Source organism: Ahaetulla prasina, chromosome 3 (genome assembly GCF_028640845.1).
Source record: "Ahaetulla prasina isolate Xishuangbanna chromosome 3, ASM2864084v1, whole genome shotgun sequence".
Classification (NCBI taxonomy): Eukaryota; Metazoa; Chordata; class Lepidosauria; order Squamata; family Colubridae; genus Ahaetulla; species Ahaetulla prasina.
In genome coordinates, this window is record NC_080541.1 from 131,872,629 (window position 1) to 131,896,088 (window position 23,460).

Genomic DNA, 23,460 nt, shown 5'->3' on the forward strand with positions numbered 1-23,460 from the left:
TCCTTGTGTGTCCAATCACACTTGGCCAATAAAAAATTCTATTCTATTCTATTATACTCTACTCTACTATACTCTACTGTACTCTACTCTATTCTATTCTTATTTTGGATGTCTTAAGATGGTAATCTGTGTGTGGTTGCAAAACGGTAGCATACTATAGGCTATAGGCAAAAGAAGAAGGGGACGACAGAGAATGAGGTGGCTGGATGGAGTCACTGAAGCAGTAGGCATGAGCTTAAATGGACTGCAGAGGATGAGAGAGGACAGAAAGCCCTGGAAGAACGTTGTCCATGGGGTCTCAATGGATCAGACATAACTTTGCAACTAACAACAACTACTATAGGCTATGTCTCACCAAGGGTCTCACTGCTACCCCCTAAGGAAACCCTGCCTCTTTTTTCTCTTTGCTCTGTTTATTTTCCTTTCAAAAGGTGTAAAACACTTCACTGCTTGGAAATATCTTATAAACTTTTTGCGTAAAAATCGAAAGGACGGACTTGTGATTTATGGTTTTGGTGATTAGCCTGGGCAGTTTATAGTAAGAAGACTCAGATGATGTACCATTAGAAAGAGTGGTCCAGATATATTTGTTTGTACAAGCTGTATAATGAATAATGAAAAACTCTTTTTATATTTTATTTTTATTTTTCCTTAACTGTTTTTCCTTTTGTTGCAGCTTTTGGTTTTTATTTGATTTCTTTTTTACCCTTACTTTCTGTTAACGTGTTCGGTTTTATCTTCTGTTTTAAATATTTTGATAAAATTTATACATTAAAAATGTTTAGGGGCCGGTTTAGCTCTGCCTGGTAAGGCCTGTTATTAAGAACACAAAGCCTGCAATTACTGCAGGTTCGAGCCCGGCCCAAGGTTGACTCAGCCTTCCATCCTTTATAAGGTAGGTAAAATGAGGACCCAGATTGTTGGGGGGGCAATAAGTTGACTTTGTAAATATATACAAATAGAATGAGACTATCGCCCTATACATTGTAAAGCCGCCCTGAGTCTTCGGAGAAGGGCGGGGTATAAATGTAAACAAAAAAAAAAAAAAAAAAGGGTGCAAACAGACAAAAGCAGCCTGCTCAAGAAGCAGGCAGTGGCATCAGTAGCAAAGAGATGTGCCTACTCCATTGACAATACCTTGTTTAGGAGCCCACATAACCTGGAACCATCATTTAAAAACATAGGAAGTTGGTTTCAACTAAGTCAGATCATTCATCCTACTGGGACATTAATGTTACTGTTGTCATACATTGACCCTGGCAGATGGTGATTCTCTAACTTAATCTTCCCTATCCTAACAGTCTCCTGGATTTCAGCTCTATCCATTCTTTTCATATTGCCTGGGAATTCTGGGAGCTGAAATAGCTCTATTAGGAAAAGCTCAGAAAAGCTTTTCTAGCTATTTTCAGAAGCTCTAGTTTCGATTATGTATATATAAATCATATGAGCCCCCATCACTACACCTAAACTCTTACAGGCCAACTCACTGTTTGCAGGGGGACTCTTCCAGGGCTTATATGAGTCCTACCATATCTGACATTTAACAAACAAACAAACAAACAAAAAATCCAACAAAGGTGATGTGATATCTTAGAACATAAAACATAGAATAAAAGGGTTGAAAGAAACCAAACCCCTGCTTAAGCAGGAAACCCTACCACTGGAACAGGGGTCTCCAACCTTGGCAACTTTAAGACTTGTGGACTTCAACTCTCGAAATCGAAACTAGGGCTTCTGAAAATAGCCAGAAAAGCTTTTCTGAGCTTTTCCTAATAGAGCTATTTCAGCTCCCAGAAACACCTAGGAAATGGTTGACTGTCTGAGAGATATAGGAGAAGAAATAAAAGATTTTCATGTTGCAGCACTATCATTTAGTGGTTTACCAGAAAGTTACGAAATGCTTGTCACAGCGCTTGATGCAGTGGTGAAATCCAAATTTTCTTACTACCGGTTCTGTGGTTGTGGCTTGGTGGACGTAGTGTGGCTTGGTGGGCGTGGCAGGGGAAGGATACTGCAAAATCTCCATTCCCGCCCCACTCTAGGGGAAGGATATTGCAAAATCTCCATTCCCACCCCACTCTGGGACCAGCCAGAGGTGGTATTTGCCAGTTCTTCAAACCATTCAAAATTTCCGCTACTGGTTCTCTGAACTGCTCAAAATTTCCAGAGAACCGGTAGCGGAAATTTTGAGTAGTTTTTGAGTAGTTCAGAGAACTGGTAGCGGAAATTTTGAGTAGTTCGGAGAACTGGCAAATACCACTTCTGGCTGGCCCCAGAGTGAGGTGGGAATGGAGATTTTGCAATATCCTTCCCCTGCCACGCCCACCAAGCCACACCACACCCAGCCATGCTTATAGAACAGGTAGTTGTTCACCACTGAACAAAGCCCATGGTGACTGTACACTGCATATCTTATTTGATCTGTATGGCTACGTAATCATCCTCTGCTACCAATCTGTATATGGCTATAGAATAATCCTCTGCTACCATTTGGTAGCAGACCAACTGGTCCAGAATGCGGCTGCGTGGGTAATAGAGGGAGCTACTTGAAGCTCCCATATAGCACCTCTCCTGCGCAAGCTGCACTGGTTGCCGGTGGTTTTCCGGGTGCAATTCAAGGTGTTGGTTACCACCTTTAAATCGCTCCATGGCATAGGATTGAGCTATTTACGGGACCACCTGCTGCCACCGATAGCCTCCCATCGACCTGTGCGCTCCCATAGAGAGGGCCTCCTCAGGGTGCCGTCAGCCAAACAATGTCGGCTGGCGACCCCCAGGGGGAGAGCCTTCTCTGTGGGGGCACCTACCCTCTGGAATGAGCTGCCTCTGAGGTTACACTTACTCCCCGACCTCCGGACCTTCTGACACGAGCTCAAGACCTTTTTGTTTCACCGCGCAGGTCTGGCCTAATGTAATATGATTTTTAATTGGAGTTTTATTATTGTTTTATTACTAATTTTAATGTGGTTATCCAAATTGAATCAGATTTTTAAAATTGTTTTTAATTTTATTGATAATATTGATAAAATTGTTTTTATGTTGGCTGTAAACCGTCCTGAGTCCTTCGGGAGAAGGGCGGTATAGAAATCAAATAAATCTAATCTAATCTAATATATAGAATTAAACAGAGTTTCTAACACCTTGACTCTGTGCAAAGACTTTCCTGAATACAAAAAAGAATCTTTGCTGCCCAAAAATTCCTTTTTCCCATGGGAAGGAAGCTGCAAACCGCTCTCACACGTAGGGGCCAGAATACGCCCACCTGTGACTGGATTCAGGGCAGCATTGACACAGAGGGACTTTGAGCAGCTGGTCTGCCTGGTGTAGGACTTCCTGTGATAGGGAGGGAGGCACTCAATAGCATAAGATCATATCATTCCCATCTCTGACCAAGCCTGGTTCTGATATGATTTTAGTGCAGGTATCACTACGGTATATTAATGTGTATGAGAAAATGCTCGTGACAATGAATTTTAAACATTATATTTCAGGTATGAAAATAATGAAAATATTTGCATAGAGTGTAAATGATAGCATGGTCCTCCTGGAGTGCAGCATTTTAAACAAACAAACAAAATCTGTCTAATCCACATTTTCCAACAAATAGACAAGAAGCAAAATAACGAAGCAGACTGCCTGAATTTATTTAGTGTTTTGCATACAAGACAATGATTTCACTCAGCCATCCTAAGTATTGCTTTTATTAAGGTCCTCTTTTAAAGCGTCTTAGTCTCCAAATGATCTAAGAGGATGTAGACAAATATATGGATCTTACCTTTTTAAAAATCCAATTAATCAATATTGCTTTCTTAAAGAAAATGAATGAGAAGGAAATAAAACATTTGCAAACATATAAAATGGGGATGTAAACAATGTCAACCTGTACAAGTCTATACTTTTTGCGTGCAAAAATTAGGCCAGTCCGCTATCTGATTGTGCTATCAGAAGCAAGGAATACGATGACGCCTTCCTGTGCCTTATGCACCGATGTCCGTTGCGCTAGTGTTTTAATCTTGCTACTTGAGTTCAAGGCTAGCTGTGAGGCTTTCTGCTCCCAGTTAGAGCATACTTTCTATTTTCCAAAGCACCAGAAGGCAAGACAAGAAACAATAGATGGAAACTAATCAAGGACAGACACAATCTAGAAATAAGGAGACATTTCTTAACAATGAGAACAATTAACCAGTGGAATGGTTTGCCTCCAGAAGTTGTGGGTGTTCCATCACTGGAGGCTTTTAAGAAAAGTCTGGACAGCTATTTGTCTGGAATGGTATAGGATCTCCTGCTTGTCCAGGGGACCTCCAAGGTCCCTTCCAACTCTGTTATTCTGTTATTCAGAGGCTTGGATGGAATGGCTTGTGGTCTCCAGTATCTGATGGTTAAGGCAATTGCTTCACTCTTCTGTAGAATTGGCCCTGGGCTTGCCTGCAATAGAAAGTAAAGTGGTGTATGTGCCTTCTTCAGTAACATTAATACTAAGTGAACTAATTGCATTTGTTATTTACACTTTCCCCCTTACTCCTTTCTTTTCACTTTTGCTTCATCTTGAGAGTTTTCTTTGCTACTTTCTTTATTTCTTCCTCCCTGAGATGATTTTCTGTCTTCCTGGAGTTAAACATTTTTATTTCTGATATGGGCTTGGTTTTTCTTTGTCTCCTTCAACCTCATTAGTCTCTCCTCTTATCCTTCACTTCACTTGTATATTTAGCTTATAATGAAAGGAACTTCATAGGTCTTTGGGGAAATAGTGCACATTTGCGCTGCATACTAATGATATGAATTTAACTAAAGTTGCCATCATATTACAGGCCTACTCCAACTTTCACAATCCACCCAACAGGTAATCTAAAGGTTGCTTGGTCTATTTCAATGACTTAAATGCACATTTAAATAACATAACTTGGAAAAGACAGATATTTAATATTTATTTTGAAAGTACAAAATTACATATATATATTAACATGTTTTAGAAGAAGTGTTTTAATTAAAACAAACAAAAAACTCTACAGCTTATTGTGAAACAAAATAGAATTCTGAGTAAAATCTGCAAAAGTATTATGGACCTTCTTTGAACTGTAGGTCCTTGCTTGCCTCTTAGACATCTGACTTTCTCTCTTCTTTTCAAAGGTTTATCCTGCGTACTATTTCTGACCTGAGTAGAATGCAGATTTGCTTATATTTCATTTTAAAACAAGACAAGTAGCAGTGGTTATTATTGTTTTACAAATACTTTTATTCATAAACAACCATTGAAATACAAACTATCATAATTGATTAATAAAATAGACAGTCCTCAAATTGTTTAGACATAAAAAGCAGATGCTGTCACACCAGACCATTAAAAGCTCTGTTTCATAGTGCTGAGGAATATACATATCTTCTGTGAAAATATATTAATTAATAAAAGAACCATGTGAGAAAAATTAGAATGCGAAATGTTAAATTAGAGTGGTGAGATATCCATGTCTGTAAAATGTGTTCATTTTTACTGAATGTTTCTGTGGCTAGGTGGAAATCACAGGATGCGAAACAGTATTCTGAGATTAAACACGAAATGCAGTTTCTTACATACAAACATTTCAAAGCTGGGTTTCAAACTGCAGTTTCATGTTCAGGGCCTCTGTGGCTCAGACTGGTAAGACAGTCTGTTATTAACACAGCTACCTGCAATTACTGCAGGTTCTAGTCCCACCAGGCCCAAGGTTGACTCAGCCTTCCATCCTTTATAAGGTAGGTAAAATGAGGACCCAGATTGTTGGGGGCAATAAGTTGACTTTGTATATAAATATACAAATAGGATGAAGACTATTGCTAACATAGTGTAAGCTGCCCTGAGTCTTCGGAGAAGGGCGGGATATAAATGCAAATAAAATAAATAAAAATAAAATAAAATAAAATAAATAAAATAAATGTTCCAACTAAAGTAACTGTAGAAATTCACAATGAATTTTGTGACTCAAATTCTGGTGACATCTTGTAGAGCTTTGTTGTTGGGATACTGTTGCTGGGACAGGATAAAGAATGGTAGCTGTGGTTCATATTACGTGGGTACAATATGTGCTTGAAGGAAATATACGTACAAGCCAGATTTCAATTTGAAAATTGGTGGGCGAAAGACTGTCAATCAAAAATTGACAGTCAATCAAAAATCCAAGGGTCAGTTGTGTTTTGCCACTCAATCTAAACTCCTTCACAGAGTTCTCATATGATGAAGACAATATTAGCCCATTCACAGAATCTTGACCTCTTAGGAGTAGATCTGGATGTCCATGAAATAAATAAAATAGTTTTTAAAAGTACTCAAAACAGCACAGCTGAAGTTAATATGTTTCTTCATCAGTGTCTGACTGAACAACTACTTGTAGCCCTTTAAGCTATTTTAAGTTCTGTTTAAAAAACTGTAATAAGAGGAAATCATATCAATTTTCCTTCTTGCTGCTCTGTGTGGCTGATTTTGTTTAGTTCTCAGTGTAGAGTGCTAAAGGCCGTCTTGTTTGACCAAATATCGCATTCATATCTGCTAACCACAAGTTACAACCACAAGTTGAGGGAAGGCCTATGTTTATCTTTCCGACTTGCAAAACATAAGCCTATTTCTAATCTCTCTTTTGAAGAAATGACTTCTGGGTGGAAAAAAAAAAGAACTTCTCTAAAAGGTCACGTGTGCTTATCACAGCAACTAGGACTGTAGTGGGGGAACATCCCACAAACTGAATAGCCCAATGCCAAATAATCAAGATTCAGAGTAAGTGCAACATAACAAAGAACAATCCAGTCCTTGAGGATTTATTAAAGTACAACTGAAAAAAGATCAGAGGGAGATCTAATCTGACAGAGTGCTTACACGCAAAATGGAGAACCCGCTGGTTTTATCCTCTCAGCTCAACTCTGCATCAAGAGTGAAAACTCTCTGTAAAATCATGAAATCCTTGAATAGAGAAGGGGCAAAGCCAGACACAGGAAACAGGTAAGAGGCTGAGGGGTTTGGTTTTGAACGTTCATTATTTTTTGACTTTCTTGCTCAGTGTGAAAAACAACAAAATACCTGAGTCCAGATTGCATTCCGCTACTCAGGGCAGAAATAGCATGAGGATAGAGCTCCGAAAAGAAGAGAGAAGGCCAGAAGTCTAAGAGGCAAGCACAGACCTACAGTTCAAAGAATGGAGAAGAAACGGTGAGGGGGGGAATGAATTCCATTGAGCCTTTTGCAGCTACAGGGAAGATAAGAGCATGTTCTTGTTTCAAAACAACCTTTATTCAATCCTTACCCACTCCCCTCCAAAAAAATAAAAATAAAATCAAGATGTAGTGAGGAGTCTGCAGTCATACAAAAATTACTATTTTTTTATTGCAAGTAACAAACACTGACAAATGCAGAAACAGGTGCACATTTGGTCAAATGCATAGCATGAAGTGAAAACCGTTGCAAATATATATTATTTTAGGAGGGTTTTTTTGGGGGGGGGTTGCCAATCCACAGAAAAAGCATACTTCTGAAAGGGTCAGTTAAAATCCGAATGTTATTTATTTATTTAGAATATTTGTATAGCCTCCCTACTCCAACAATGTGACTCTGGCAGAGTAGAAAATGTTTAAATAAAAATATGAAGGAAAAAAAGAACCATGTTTTTTTTTTCAAGGAAACCCAAGCAATTCAGTTAGTTGTCTCAGAAGTTGTTCTATAAAGAGGCCAGTATACCTCTCTGATGAAAAGCAAAATAAAACAACACAGTTTCATTTATTTAAACGTTTCCAATCACTGAGATGAGAATTCAGTATATGGAGATATGTGTTCCTCCTTTTGAAGTGAAAATGAAACATGTTTAGCTAATTCATAATCAGAACTAAAGAGCTATCTACAAAGCTATTGTAAGATCTGGTATCAGGACTAATCATGACTAAGTACCATGTTTTCCCAAAAATAAGACCCTGTCTTATATTTTTTGAACTCCAAAATAAGTGCTTGGCCTTATTTTCAGAGATGTCTTATTATTTAGGGGTGTGTGGAGCAAGATGGGGCTCCTCTTGCCATCTTGCCTGATTTCCAGCTCTGTCTCCCTAGCCCTAACCCTAACCAGAGGAAATGGTGGAGACCGGCTGCACATGCATTTAAATATTTTCAAGGGCTTATTTTGAGGAAGGCTTTATTTTATTTTTATTTATTTTTGGGGGGATGGGGGGCTTATTTTAGCACATGCATTCAAAAACCCAATTGGGCTTATTATCAGAGAATGTCTTATTTTAGAGGAAACGGTATAGTACCTGCCCACACACCTACAGTCAAAAGAGGGCAGATTTCAAAAACGTCTCCTTTCCCAAAATAAATATGGATGTTAACATTGCTAAGAGTCAAAATAAGTGGTTATCAACTCAAATCAATGTATCCTTTAAGCAGAAAACAACATTCCCTGTCTTGATTAAGTTCAACTTCAGTCATGCGTATTTGCTAAGGAATCCTGTCTCAGAACTCGTCTCCTTTATGACTGCCAACAATACTGAGAAAATGTGTAAGGGGGAAAACACATTATTTCTGTCTATTGAAGGGCCAGTTCTTTGTTTGTTTTTTATAATTTTTATTCAACGTTTTTAATCTTTAAAAATCACAATTACGCTATTACAGCTTTCTGTTATTGGAAAAGAGAATAAATGGATAAAATGTATATTTTAGAGAGTGCAGTAGACATGTAAATATTGTATATAGTATAAAGATAAGTAAATATGAAACGAGAGAGAGAGAGAGAGAGTGTGTATATATATATATACACACACACACGCACACACATGCACACACACAATACATACATACATACAACAATAGGCCTGTAGATAAGTTGAAATTAAGAAAAAATTCTGAAGGGCCAGTTCTTTGAAACACAATTAACAAATAATTTAATTTAGTTAATTTAATTTAATGATTCTTCAATACTGTTTGATTTTCTTTAAGTGCTGCTCTGAAATCCTGCATGGCAATTGAGCATTGTTTCCCCCCCCCCCAAGTACCTAAACCCAATACGTGATTATGTTTCCTTACATGCCAGTCTATTTTATTGTATGGTGATACCCTTTACCTTTCTTGCAAACTGGGTGGGATCCACTGGTTCTCACACTATGAGAACTGGTAGCACAACATTTCTCAAATTTGCAACCAAGAACTACACCTCGTGACTGAATTGTATGATCCAGTCAAAAAGGAAAATAAAGGGTCATTTACTGTAGTGCCTTGGAGTTTTACTAAGGTTTGCTTGTGTGTGCCTACTCACATTAAAAGGGTATGCCAACATGGGATCATCCTGGTTAAGAATGTCAGCATAGAGTGGCAAATGAAAACTGCAACATAATTGCAATGCAAATATTCTGTGTTCAGGATTCCAGTAATTTTCATTATTCCATGCATGGGGCACATATTCAGTCCTCATGATGTCATCATACTGATTCTCTTTTAGTCATCTTTTTCCCCTTTAAGTATTTGCACTTTTGCAAATTTTGGATTTCCTGCAAGCCTGCTAACATTTCCGTACTGGGCACAACTGATAGCTGGTGCATTTTGGTTATGTAAACAGCAACGCTCATATCTTTAATACTGGAAAGTGAGGAAGTGGTTTCTTGTTTATATGTATGATGATTTGAATAAATACAAAGAACCCATGCATGCAAAGTAGTAGACAAACATCAGCCTTGTGATGTTTAGCAATAATACTTGAAAGCACACACACAAAAAAAACCTTAGTTACATTGCTATGCTAGACTGTGATGTAATGTGTAAATAATGAATATTGATTGGATACTTAAAAATTTTCAAGTTCTTAGATTATTTTTTAAAAATTAGTTTGTAAAGTGTCATGTTAGGTATTATGTACATAAAGCTAATTTTTTTCCTAAACACTTACAAGTTTGCCTATCTTTGGTGGTCTATCCAGATTGTCAGGTTGGCATGTTCTGGGTCTCCTGGGTGACTAATGTCCCTGGTGGAACCTACAAAGAGTGCCTTCTCTACCATGGTGCCTGCCTTACTTTCAGCCCTTTGAGGTTGTCCACATCAGGAAACAAACTCCACAAAATAGCAATAGCAATAGCAATAGCACTTAGACTTATATACCATTCCATAGTGCTTTATATCACTCTCTGAGTTCTTTACAGTGCTAGTATATTGACCCCAACAATCTGGGTCCTCATTTTACCGACCTTGGAAGAATGGAAGGCTGACTCAACCTTGAGTGGTCATGATCGAACTCTAAACTTTGGGCAGAGTTGGACTGCTATACTGTATACTAACCACTGTGCCACCATAGGTCCTAGACTAGAACTAAGCTTCATTGAGATATACTCTATGGCAGTAGTGGGATTCAAATCCCATCACTACCAGTTCGCTCGTGGGCTTGGGCGTGCTTGCACGCACATGTGCCACTTCTGTGCATGCGCAGAAACTTCTGTGCATGTGTAGCGATATCCAGGTGGGTAGACAGAGCTTCCCGCTGCCGCTACCAGTTCACCTGATCTGGCGAGAACCAGTAGCAACCCACTACTGCTGTATCGACAGATTGTGATTTTCCTCTCTCTTATACCTTACCGATTCTGGGAAGAGCCAGCTTGAGTCTCTTCCTAAAACTCAATAAATACCTCTGTCTGTTTGTAACAGCTTCTGAATATTTCCATCAAGGCCCTCTCTATAATCCATGTTATAGAACAGTTTCTCCCCCTCCTCACACCATCCCCCAGAGATAGTCTGGTCCTGCCAGCCTTCAAGGAAGCCATGAAAACTTGATTCCCCTCCACCCAGTATTTGGAGCTAGATTATTAGTGGGACCCAGCATTGTACATGTGCTTTGTGGGCAAAAATTTTTTTACAAAGACCTTGATAAATTGGATTTGAATGTATGTTGTATTTTTATCCACTGTTCATTGTTCCATTGCTTAGAAAGGCGGACATATAAACTTGTTAAATAAATAAACAAGAATTGGTGCCATCTAGAAGCTTTGGATACAATGCCTCAAATTCTCAAGCTGCATGGTTATATTTGGGGAGAACCAGGTTGTACCAGTTGAATACACAACCTGTATTCAACTCTCAAAGCTTTGGCTACACTATTTATAATGAAAAAGAAGGATGATATTCTGAAATGCTTGAAAATTAGATTAAATGTCATCAGATTAAATGTAACTGAGGTTTAGCTTTTTGTACTTTCCTTTTTGTAGGTCAAGAATGCCACTCAGATGCCAATTGTTGTATCCATTAAAAGAGATGTATTCACCTATGCATACATTAACCTTCTTTTTCTGTATTCATTATGGTAATTAAAATACAATACAAGTAATACAGTACAAGAGAGCTAAGGTTAAACTCAGGATAAAAACTGGGAGACTATGAGTTCTAGTCCCTCCTTAAGTATGAAGCCAGCTAGATGACTGTGGGCCAATCACCTTCTCTACAAAGCAGACAATCACAAACCACTTTTGAAAAACCTTGTCAAGAAAACTTCAGGGGCTTGTTCAGACAGTCAACAGGAGTTAATGCTGACAAGAAAGCATAAAAAAAATATAAATAATGTCCTAATGCTCATTTTAATGGATGGGTAGTTTGGCTGAAAGTTCCACCTCCATTTTGTTCTTGTCTCTTGAGGTGATAGCATCTACTTGTACAAATCCTATGATATGGCAACCAAGGAATCAGAACAGAGGAAAGGAAAGCCATTATTATACCACATCATCACCCCCTTTGCATCATTCGATATTATCAAAGAAAGCCGTGCTTTCTGTGGCAGCAATATACTAGCTAATACATTCAAATTTCATTGAATGCATCATGAAATGTGTTTCATTTTAATCATTTCAGCTACAGCATTTCCTCTTTTGTTATCTGATTTTAAACAGCGCAGTATCAGAAACTCATGATCTCAGCCTGGCTTCACGAAGATTAAGCTGATTCCTTTCCCCCTCTCAAGTCCCTACTGATCTTGTCACCAAAGTAAATGTGAAAGACTATCAACATGAAAGGATTGTTCATTTACCCTTTGCAGATGATTCTGTATGTAAAAATATTCAGAGGTGTACGTGAGAAATCTATTATTCTCTCCTGAAAAAGGGGAGAATAACATCAACATTTATGGAATCATATGTGAAAGGGAAGCAATGAGCTTTATAGAGCACTCTGAGCTGGTAAAAGAGAAATGTTTGAAAATCTTACTTTCATTTTCTTGTAGATCTCTTGAAAAAAGGAACCGGCTAAGCCTCTTGCATAAGTCTGAATTGCACCCAAATATGAATTTTGGCAAATTTGAACAACTAGCAAAAGCATCCAGGTGAGACTTGTTTTGGAACTAAATAAATATATAATTAAAAAGACTGCCATAAAGAAGGGGCCATATTTAATTCAGAACATCTATTGCATGCCTATCTTACAGGTTGTTTTCATTTTGCCATCATTGTCAATCAGTGTTTTCTCACCCTTAGTAATTTTAAGATGTGTGGACTTCAACTCCCAGAATTTGAAAGCCATTATACTACCCTAAATCATAAGAAGTAGAGTTCTGCTTCTCTCCTTCAGTTTTAACAGGAAATAGTGTTTTGTTTTGCTTTGTTAGTCTATTGAGAAAGTTTCATTAAAAAGTTTCATGAGTAAGATATAGATTTTGCTTCTGCTTAATTTAATAAGATGATCATCAAGGGAGGTTTGTTTGTTTTTTAAAGCTAAATCTCCAAATTTAAATCACAAGGCACTTCCTGACATGGAGATGGCATAACTCCACCAGAACAAGTTGGCATAGGTGAAGTATGTTCAACAACTTTTAGTATCACTTTACTACAGTGGAAGATGTTCAAAAACTCCACCCCCAAATGCTAAAGGAACTTGCAAGCAAAAAAAGGCAAAAGAACCCATAAAAAACTGAAACATTTGAGGGGAAGTGGAGGAGAGGTGTCAGCATTGTACTAATACGATACTTCATCACCATGTTTTGATAGAGATTAGGAACATCTTTCAGTTCCTTTGCACCATTGTGCAGTTTAGTGATGATCCTTCAAACACAGATGCATGCATGTATGAAGTTTATGAGATCTCACAGAATTTTTGAAATTCTTAATAGACTTCTTACAAGTTTTTTTTTTAAAGACTATTTTTTGCAGGAACCGTATCTTCCCACAATCCTTTTTGCTTTGTTATTTAGTTTGATTTTGTGATATCTTGTGTCCTGTTTCTTTCTTTTTTTTATGTGCACGTTGTAAAAATGGTAAACGTTACGTGTCAATTTTAATATCAATTTTAATATCAATTAAATACTTTAATACTTCAACTCATAGCATTTTCCACCCAGTATACCAGCTGGGGAGTTCTGGTAGTTGAAAGAAACATTGTCTTAATATATGAATGTTTTTCAATTGTCACATATTCTTTTTCTCAGTGTATATATCATTACAAAGCCTGCTTTTTGTATATGTATGTTTTTAGGTATAGGTTCACTGACATTCTGAAGACTGGTCTCCACCTAAGTGTCCCCATCTATATAATGGATAAATATTTGTGAAGACTTCTGAATTTTGTTTAAAAAGACATAGTCCTCCACTTTATAACCACAATTGGGATCAGAATTTTCATTACTAAGTAAAGCAGTTGTTAAGGGAATCTTACCTGATTTTATGAGTTTTTTCGCTATGGTTGTTAAGTGAATCACTGCAATTCATGGAGTAGGGAAGCAAATCCAGCTCCTCACTCACTTTGCTTGTCAGAAGTCAGCGGAGAAGGTTGCAAATGATAATCTGCTCTGTCTCAGCTAGGTTATCAACCTTGCCTGCTATTGTCTTTATCTCCTCATTATTTGTTTCCCTGTGCAAATTAATTTCCCTCTAAATTGATTTGTTTTGCACACTTCTCCACGGCTGCGCAGCATATAATGATCTATCTTGAATCCAACTTTCTCAATGGCTTGTTGAAAGCAGCCCAGCACATACTTGAAAAGGTCACTTCCCAAACTTTTTAGCAGAAAAATGGTTGAGACTTTTGAATGTGCCTTTCGGTGAGCTACAATGTCAAAGACCAGTGACCACTATGGGCAATTTGACATAGTTGGCTTTTAAAAATAAATAAATAAAAGAAAAGCAACTCTCATCTCTTAAATTAAATATAAGTCCTTCCAAAATAGCACGGCATTTGGTGAAAAAGTCATTATATTGCTGCAAACAAATGGTGTGCTTATGTCCTGGCACCATTGCTATTGCATCCTTCTTTCTGAATACCATAAAGCTTCCTGTGTAATGTTAAAAATAGCCTGTGGTCAAAGTGTCTTTGGCAGTGTTCGAAACCACATCTCAGTGTGAACAATTCTCTTTCCTTCCCAAACTTTTATGCACAAAACCATTTCAAAGATCATTGACCCACCACAAACAAAACTGTCTCTTTCGGTTATTTATTTATTTTAGAAGACTAAAGGTGTCAAACATGCATTTACTTATTTAAAAAGATTAAGGGTGTATAATAAATGACTCTGAAGACAGCGCTTCCTTTCAATACGTTGATTCTTTTCATAATTTAATAGGAAAAACATCAGCGAAATCAGATCAGAAGCTTTTTGAAGCATTTTCCTCCCCCTCTAAGAAATACTTATTCAATACCATGAGAAACATGACAGACTGAAATCAACCGGAGATAAAATACGTTAGGAAAATCTGCAAGTATGCACACAACAGGTGATGCCTCTTTTTTTGTCTTGTGCAGTGAGTCCCCTGAAACTGTAAAGAAATGGGCTGAATCCTTTGACCAGCTGATTTCTCACAAAGGTTGGTATTGATGTTTTCAACTAGCATTATGCTTCATTACAGTTCTACATCTTACAGCAAGGCTCAATTGTTTCATGCAAAATATCTTTTCATTATTCTTCTTCTGCAATAAAGGATTAACCATGTGTAAAGTGAAGAAGTCTATTAAGTTTGACTGCCAGATTGCTATGAAAAATGGCCCTGAATTTTGATCACTACCATAAAAGCTTCAGTAGTGGAGAAAATTATTCAAGGAAGAAGTGGATATTTTATTAATCCTTAAGGACTAATATTAAATATGTAATGTAATGCACAATGAACAATTATATGATGGAACTTGTGACTATTAACTTGGATGTGAACTTCTAGCTACTGTATTCCATCAGTATCAATTATGATTTATTTATTTATTTATTTATTTACATTTATATCCCGCCCTTCTCCGAAGACTCAGGGCGGCTTACAGTGTATAAGGCAATAGTCTCATTCTATTTGTATATTTACAAAGTCAACTTATTGCCCCCCCAACAATCTGGGTCCTCATTTTACCTACCTTATAAAGGATGGAAGGCTGAGTCAACCTTGGGTCGGGCTTGAACCTGCAGTAATTGCAGGCTGCTGTGTTCTAATAACAGGCTTCTAACAGCCTGAGCTACCACAGCCCCCCATTTAGGATGTCAATATTACAAACAAAATTATTTTATTTTTTTAATCCAAAATTAAAAAAAATTTAATCCAAAATTAAAACCATTGAAAAGGAAACAAAAAGTCATACAATTTTGAAGTTCAATAAAGGAAAAAATTCACTCAATGAAAATGGCTGTTGATTGTGACATCATTAGTCAACAGACCAATCATCTTCCTTTCCCATTTCCACTTGAAAATTCCAAAACTTCCAAGCAAAGACATGCTGCAGCTTTCAATTATTCTCAGTAATTGTACATTAAACTATAGTTTCTAAATATACCTGCAGTGCTTATTTAATACCTTTATAATATTATACATTACCATCAGCAGTGAAATTCACTTACCTTCACTACCGGTTCAGGAACAGAAGCATGCAGGAGCACATGTGGGAAGATGGGCGTGCGCACCTCTTCTGCATATGCGCAGAGCCTTCTGTGCATGCGCAGAGGGTCAAAAACAGGACATAATCATGTCTGGTGGATAGGCAGAGCCTCCCACTGTTGGCACTACCGGTTCACACAAGCCAGATAGATCCAGCTGGATTTCATCACTGATCACCATGTCTACTCATCTTTTGCTGGCCCATAGTTCAATATGCATTACCTAAAGGCTGCCTTGCTGGGCCTCAGACAGAGCTTTGAGCAACCTGGTGAGACCTGCCTTTAAAAAATAGGACTGCAAATGAAATAATCAGCGTACAAGCAACTTTTGAATTAACACTCGACTCATGCCCATTGTAATGTGCATATATTTGAACTGGTAGGATCTATACATTATCCATACATTGGATTAGAGGAGAGGAAAGTACTATTTCTTTTTACTGAACAAGCCAATAGAAACCACCAGAAAGGTGTCCAAGTTTTGTGTTATTGCTGTCTTTGAACAAAAGCTAATTGTTTAGGTTCCCATAAGTTTTCTTTCCATGGCACTGAAAATGTGAACCCTTAACATGCGTTTGTGCACTTTTTATACAGGTTTTGTAGGCACAATATTCTGTATTCTAAATCATTTATTCATTCTAAGATATTGCATCATGTCTGTAATTTATATTAAGATTTTCTATAAAATATAGGATTGCATTACTGTAGATATATAAAAATAGATGTGTATTGGATTAAGAATGATAAAACATACTTAAGCATACTGTGCTATACTAAAGTAAAGTTTATGATAAAAAAATTGTAATAAAAATGAAAGTGCTTGATAACTGGTGATAAGAAGCAATAAAATAAATGTAAGGATAAAATTTGACTGAAATCAGAACATATTTTATTTATGGTTTCAGACTTTAGTCTGATCCAATACAGCAGCTCTTTGCATCTTGCAGTTCTTTTATTTTGTTGCCAATATCTATATATTTTTGCAGATTTACTAAGATTCTTCTTGGGATAGATCAGCTAGAGGTCTATGAAGTATTGCAAATAGTATTTCTATATATATATTTTCTTCCATTCAGTTGTTTCTGCTTCTCAGAGACTGCCTGGACAAGTCCCTGCAGTTATCTTGGCAAGGTTACTCAGAAGTGGTTTGCCATTGCCTCCTTCCTAGGGCTGAGAGAGAATGACCGGCCCAAGGTTACCCAGCTGGCTTCGTGCCTAAGGTGGGACTAGAACTCATAATCTCCCAGTTTCTAGCCTGATGCCTTAATCACTTAACCAAAATGGTTCTCATCCACTAATATAAGTGGAACCAAATCCTGTAGTCAAAATATTATCTAGAGCCAATATCTAAAGATACAATCAAATATATAGTCAATATGAAGATGGTAATACATTTGTGGATTATGGTGCAATTCTAAACTGAATAGCATTAATGGTGCATATCAAATGCCTGTGTTGCAATAAACTACACACACACACACACACACACACACACACATATGAGAGCTGGTTGTTTTTGAAATAAATATGAGCTGGGTGTCAAGCTGAATATTTTTGAAATTACAAATGAATATGCATCTATATCTATATCTATATCTCTTTATATATAATGTTGTACCTTGATGAAGGTACCTTTTCTTTTGTGTACACTGAGAGCATATGTACCAAGACAAATTCCTTGTGTGTCCAATCACACTTGGCCAATAAATTCTATTCTATTCTATTCTATTCTATTCTATTCTATTCTATTCTATTCTATTCTATTCTTAATATATAAATGAATCCTGTTGAAATTAACATTGATCTAAACAGTCTAATCTGCCCATTATTAGACCAAACAAGAGGTACATTGGAAAGAATATGGCATATCTATTACAGGTAATCCTCAAGTTAAGAAGGAGTTCTCTTTCCTACCTCTGTCTTTAACCTGAACTTAGATTTAAATGGAAATTCATACTTACAAACAGACTACCTATTACTAAAACTGGCGGACAGAGTTGTCCTTCCTCAAGCTGATGAAGTGCTGAAACTGCACAAGGCTGTCAGGAACTCCTGAAAATTACTGAAAACAGGCTATATATGAAAAATGCAGTTTCAGCAATTTGTCAGCCTGAAGAAGGAGAATGCCATCTGCCATATTTATTAACAGGCAGTCCATTCACATCTAGGGTTAGTCCTTAAGTCAGATGTTTTTAATCTGGATACTGTCCTGACCTAAGCTTCCTGATGTAATAAAAAGCGCACAATTAGTTCTAAAACCCCTTTTTTTAATTTTAATGGCTGTGAATTCCTTTCATTCACAGCACGTGCTAAATCACCAAGATTTTATAAATAGTCCAACAGAAGTCTGCCTCAGTTCTTCGGATAAGACTGGTAAACACTCACCTTTACCTTCTTTGACACGCTGCCAAGGACCTAATTGGCAATTATCTTGGCAAGGTCACACGGAAACACAGAGTCAAAAATGGAGCTTCAAAGTACAAACCGACACCATCCACAATGTTGCTTCCTGCAAAGGCCCACGTGCCTTTGCTCTTCCTTTATGTCTTATGGGAGGGACCAATTAAGCCTTACTCCCAAATAGTCCCTTTTGTTTTAACTGTTCTTGCCTTCTGGCAGCTCTGGGCATGCACACACTAGGAAGAAGCTCCCCCTGTTCCTCTGCCTCTCTGATGTCTGACTCTGGAGGCTCCGGAGTCCACACATAACTCCCAAATGGCCCTGGCTCCATTTCTGCCTCCGACACAGAGCCCTTATCTGGGCCTTTCTCAGACTCCAAGACTGGCCCATGTTCCTCCCCAGCCTCCTCCCTCTCTGACTAAGACTATTTCAGCTTCAATCACAACAATACACAAGCAGACAATAGATTTAAGCTTAATGTGAACCGCTTCAATCTTGATTGCAGAAAATATGACTTCAGTAACAGAGTTGTTAATGCTTGGAATGCTCTACCAGACTCTGTGGTCTCTTCCCAAAATCCCCAAAGCTTTAACCAAAAACTATCTACTATTGACCTCACCCCATTCCTAAGAGGTCTGTAAGGGGAGTGCATAAGAGCACCAACGTGCCTACCGTTCCTCTCCTAATGTTCCCTTGATTGTATCCAATTTTGTATAGTTATTACATACTTATGCTTATATATATGCTTATATGTCATATAGTTATTTCATGCTTATGCTTATATATACTGTTGTGACAAATAAATAAAATTAAAAAAAAAACACATACTGCCTGTACATTTCTCAAATTAAGCTCCGATTCTTCCGAAAGCTTTTCTTATTTACTGTATTCAAAATGAACCTCCACACAGTGAAAGTCTGGGACATTATTTTTGCTTATCCTTTACCATACAAATCACAGTTATTGTTCCAGGACTGACTTTAAAAAAAACACAAAAAGTGTAATTTAGGGAGAGAGTTAACTCAAAAACATCTGAAAACAGTAGTGAGAAAATGTCATCCTGTTTTATTTGCTGTTCCTTTGATTACATGTTGTTTATTTTGTAGCTGGTTTAGATGCATTCATCAAGTTTTTGAGAAGTGAGTTTAGTGAAGAGAACATTGAGTTTTGGATGGCATGTGAAGAATATAAGAAAAGCAAAGATGCCTCCCAACTTCCACTTAAAGCAAAGACAATTTATGAGACATTCATTGAAAGAGAATCACCAAAAGAGGTACAGTGAAAATAGTTCTCTTAACACAATTGGTCTTTTAAATCCTTAAAGATTCTGTCTGCAAGAGGATGTCAAGGTAATGTTCATGACATGTCCTCTTGACCAGTGGTGAAATTCAATTTTTTTTACTGCTGATTGTGTGTGGCTTGGTGGGTGTGGTGTGGCTTGGTGGGTGTGGCTTGGTGGGTGTGGCAAGGGAAGGATCTCCATTTCCACCCCACTCCAGCACTCTGGCACTCTGGGCCAGCCAGAGGTGGTATTTGCCGGTTCTCCAAACTACTCAAAATTTCCGCTACCGGTTCTCCAGAACCTGTCAGAATCTGCTGAATTTCACCCCTGCTCTTGACTTTTCTGCCCTCCACCCTACCTCAAATCTCAGCCCTTGCTCCTAACAAAAATCACTGCACACAGTGAAACTTACTTCTGAGAAAATGTGCAATAGCATTTTGTTTTGTACTGTCTAATGTCATTTGGAATGAATCCATCTTTGAAAAAGGTTAAGATTATTTAGCACATGCTACCACAAGAGGATGTGGTGGCTCAGCGGCTAAGACCCTGAGCTTGTTGATCGAAAGGTCAGCAGTTCAGTGGTTTAAATCCCTAGTGCCACACAACGGGACGAACTCCCATTACTTGTCCCAGCTTCTGCCAACCTAGCAGTTCAAAAGCACGTAAAAAATGCAAGTAGAAAAATAGAGACTATCTTTGATGGGAAGGTAACAGCATTCTGTGTGCCTTTGGCATTTAGTCATGCTGGCCACATGACCACGGAGACGTCTTCAGACATTGCTGGTTCTTCGGCTTTGAAATGGAGATTAGCACCACCCCCTAGAGTCGGGAACAACTAGCACATATGTGTGAGGGGAACTTTTACCTTTACCTTTGCTACAAGAGTATTCCAGAAGTGAAACAGGAATAAAAAATGAAAATACTCACTTTCTGAGAACTTTATCTGCCTATTTTTATTGCTACTTGTATTGTATAAGAATTATTCTTCCTCAGTCTTCTGAAGCAATAATTACTGGTGCAATTATTAGTATATACAAGTTATTACTAACACATTGGCAAGATTTCAGATAAGACAAATGAATAAAATAAATCACCAGTTTAAGCACAGCGTTCGGAATAATAACTGTAGTGCTTTAAGCAGATTTAAATTGATTACAGATTTGTTCAAAAGGCAAGAGTTAAGGATTGCATATTAATTACATGTAATGGTAAATAAATATACAGATTCACTTCATGTTTAGGCTTAGATGTTATTTATACTTAACTATCAAATATCTAACATGTGTCATGTATTCAAGAAAGGAAAGCAGTTGCATAGCATGTCAAATATGTCTAGGAGATAAGTATGATTTGTGCAATTGTTTAGAACATTCCAGTCAAGTGGTGGTCATATAAATTGAACAAGCTAAATTATGGAAATAAACTTTTTTCCCTCCGTCCCTGTGAAGGTTGACAAAGATTAAAACTAACCCTATCCTCCTTTTGAAATAATATAACATTAGTACCACTGGGAAGGTATCCATTCTAAATCCTACTAAATAAGTGAGGAACATTGTTAATGCTTTATTTTGCTCTGTTCTATTTTTAGAAAAAAAACTTAAAGAAATTGGAGCACACACTTCTTGTCACTGAAAACCTACTGTGCCCCACTTCATTTTGTTGAACATGTTTCTCATATGGATGCTCAGTACTTTAAATTTGATTTCCAAAAAGTGCCTCAGAGTATACAGAATGCAGATGTTGCACTTGTCTATAGTATGTTAGAGCTGCCATGTGATCCCAGGCAAAGACCCAGCTTGTCAAGGTGTTGCAGGCAGGTGTTTACAGTTTCTCAAATAGATAGTCAATTGACGTAAGTCTATGAGACATATAACTCCCTGAGGACTCATTACTGAAACTTCAGCATGGATGAGACTGAAAATATCCCCATCGCATTTCTTGACCATGCTTCTCATAAAATTTGAATGTAGCAGATTTCTTTACAATACTTGGGTAAGAATGTGTAGGATAGGAAGTCAATACCTTATATGGAAAAATCCATTTTATCAAATGTTTTCTTCTTTTTCTCTAGGTCAACCTTGATTTTAATACCAAAGTCTCTGTAAATCAGAATATGGCTCATCCAACGCGCAACACATTTGATGCTGCACAGAACAAAATTTATGCCCTGATGGAACAAGACAGTTATCCGCGCTTCTTAAAGTCTAACCTTTACTTAGACTTACTCCATGGCAGACCTTTAGGCTGTTCAGCTCTTCGACGGAGATCACGTTCTTTTACCTTCAATGACTTCAAAGATGCCCAGCCAGATTTTGCTATCTGGCTGTAAAAGTTCATTTCCCTTTGACCCCAACTTCATGCCAATGAAGGGGCATCATTATTGCCTCAAATAGTTTAGATGAGGGAAGTTATCATAGAACTCACAGAATTGTTTCCATTTTATTTTTATCTTGTTTACTCGATGATCAAATCCAAAGGTTTCAGTTTCATTTATTGCATGGATAACCAAGATTTTTTTTTTTACTCTCAGATACTCTCTATAAAATTAGGCCTTTCTGAGCTGCAAAAATTTGGATGACCATTAAACAGGAACAAAGTTAGTTTTCTATCTCTTCACTGCCATCTAGTGATCATCTTTATTTCTGCAATTCATGTTTAATAGACCTAATAATATGTGAAGGTCAAGTCCCTAATAAACGGTATTCACATTTAACAATAATGGCTATGGAGATGCATAGTCATAAATAGAAATATGTTTATTGTGTACAAAACCAAATACAATATGTGACATTAAAGCAGGGAAATCCTGCCTGTTACCGTGTGGGTATGATTTTTGTAATAACATCAGATAGCATTATTCACCAAGCATTAGAGTTTGCTATCAGTTTGCTTTCTTTATATTCTATGAAGCCATATATCACATTTTGAGACATGTTAAAGTGTGAAAATATTTGTGCTCAACATTATGCTTCCTAATGTGAAAGAGTGAACAGATACATTCAATAATTTAGAAAGAATGAACACATCATCAGAAGTTTGGTTTTAAATGTGACCTAGAAAAATATTGAATAAATTGAGGAACAAGAAGTGCATATGCCTAGGATAAACTCTTTAGAATTTCAGTTTCATGTAATAGTAAAGGCATCAGGCCAGAACCTGAAAGACCACAAGTTCTAATCGTGCTGAAGCATGAAGCCTGTTGGGTAACTTGGGACCAGTAACTGCCTCTCAGCTCTAGGAAGCAGGCAACAATAAACCATGTCTGGAAACCTTCCCAAGAAATCTGGAGGGACCTATCCATGCAATTGTCAGGAGTCAATACTGACTTGAAGGTATACACACACAACCAAAAACAATAAATCTTATAGAATATAGGGGAATTGGTGCCTGATTAAATCTTCTTAAGATAGTGTAATTAAAAAACAAAGAGGACACAGAATTGTGATAGTTTCCCTTTCCTCTGAAACCACAATCAGAAATCTTTTCTGACAGAGGTATAAAATTGTAAGAGAGGACCGATAATTCAGACAAAAAGAATACTTAAAAGCTGTTCAAACTTGCTGTCAAGGTCTAACTGGTTACAACCTAGAATTTCATAAAGTGCAAGTGATTGGTTGCCATGGGAACTGGGTACTTAGACAACTCTTTGTTAGAATTAGGCCATTTTGAGAAACCTCTGATTAGGAGTACAGGAATAAACTAACCTAGGATGTGCCATGTTCCCCTCCCAAAAATATCCCTAAAGATAATCCATATAACTGTATGTGTGTTGAGAGAATGTATACAAACGCAGAGAAAGAAATGTGGAATGTTGAGTTTGGAAACTGTAAGAATGTGCCTTAAAATCTTATGCAGGGTACTGTACTGTAGTTTTCTGTTAAAAACTGTACCATATGTATGTTCAGTTTGTACATTTGTAAATAAAGCACAGTGTGACATTCCCAGAAAAGTAAATGTGGACCATTT

At 37.4% G+C, this 23,460-nt stretch overlaps 1 protein-coding gene across 1 annotated transcript; it reads left to right on the forward strand.

Moving 5' to 3' along the window:
* Nucleotides 1-6,666: 6,666 nt before the first annotated feature.
* On the forward strand, nt 6,667-23,435 carry RGS18 (regulator of G protein signaling 18). Its single transcript, XM_058178305.1, has 5 exons — nt 6,667-6,967; nt 12,198-12,296; nt 14,705-14,766; nt 19,319-19,485; nt 21,566-23,435. Exons 1-5 carry the CDS (start codon nt 6,852-6,854, stop codon nt 21,821-21,823), a joined length of 702 nt encoding a protein of 233 aa, XP_058034288.1. The 5' UTR covers nt 6,667-6,851; the 3' UTR covers nt 21,824-23,435.
* Nucleotides 23,436-23,460: the final 25 nt, after the last annotated feature.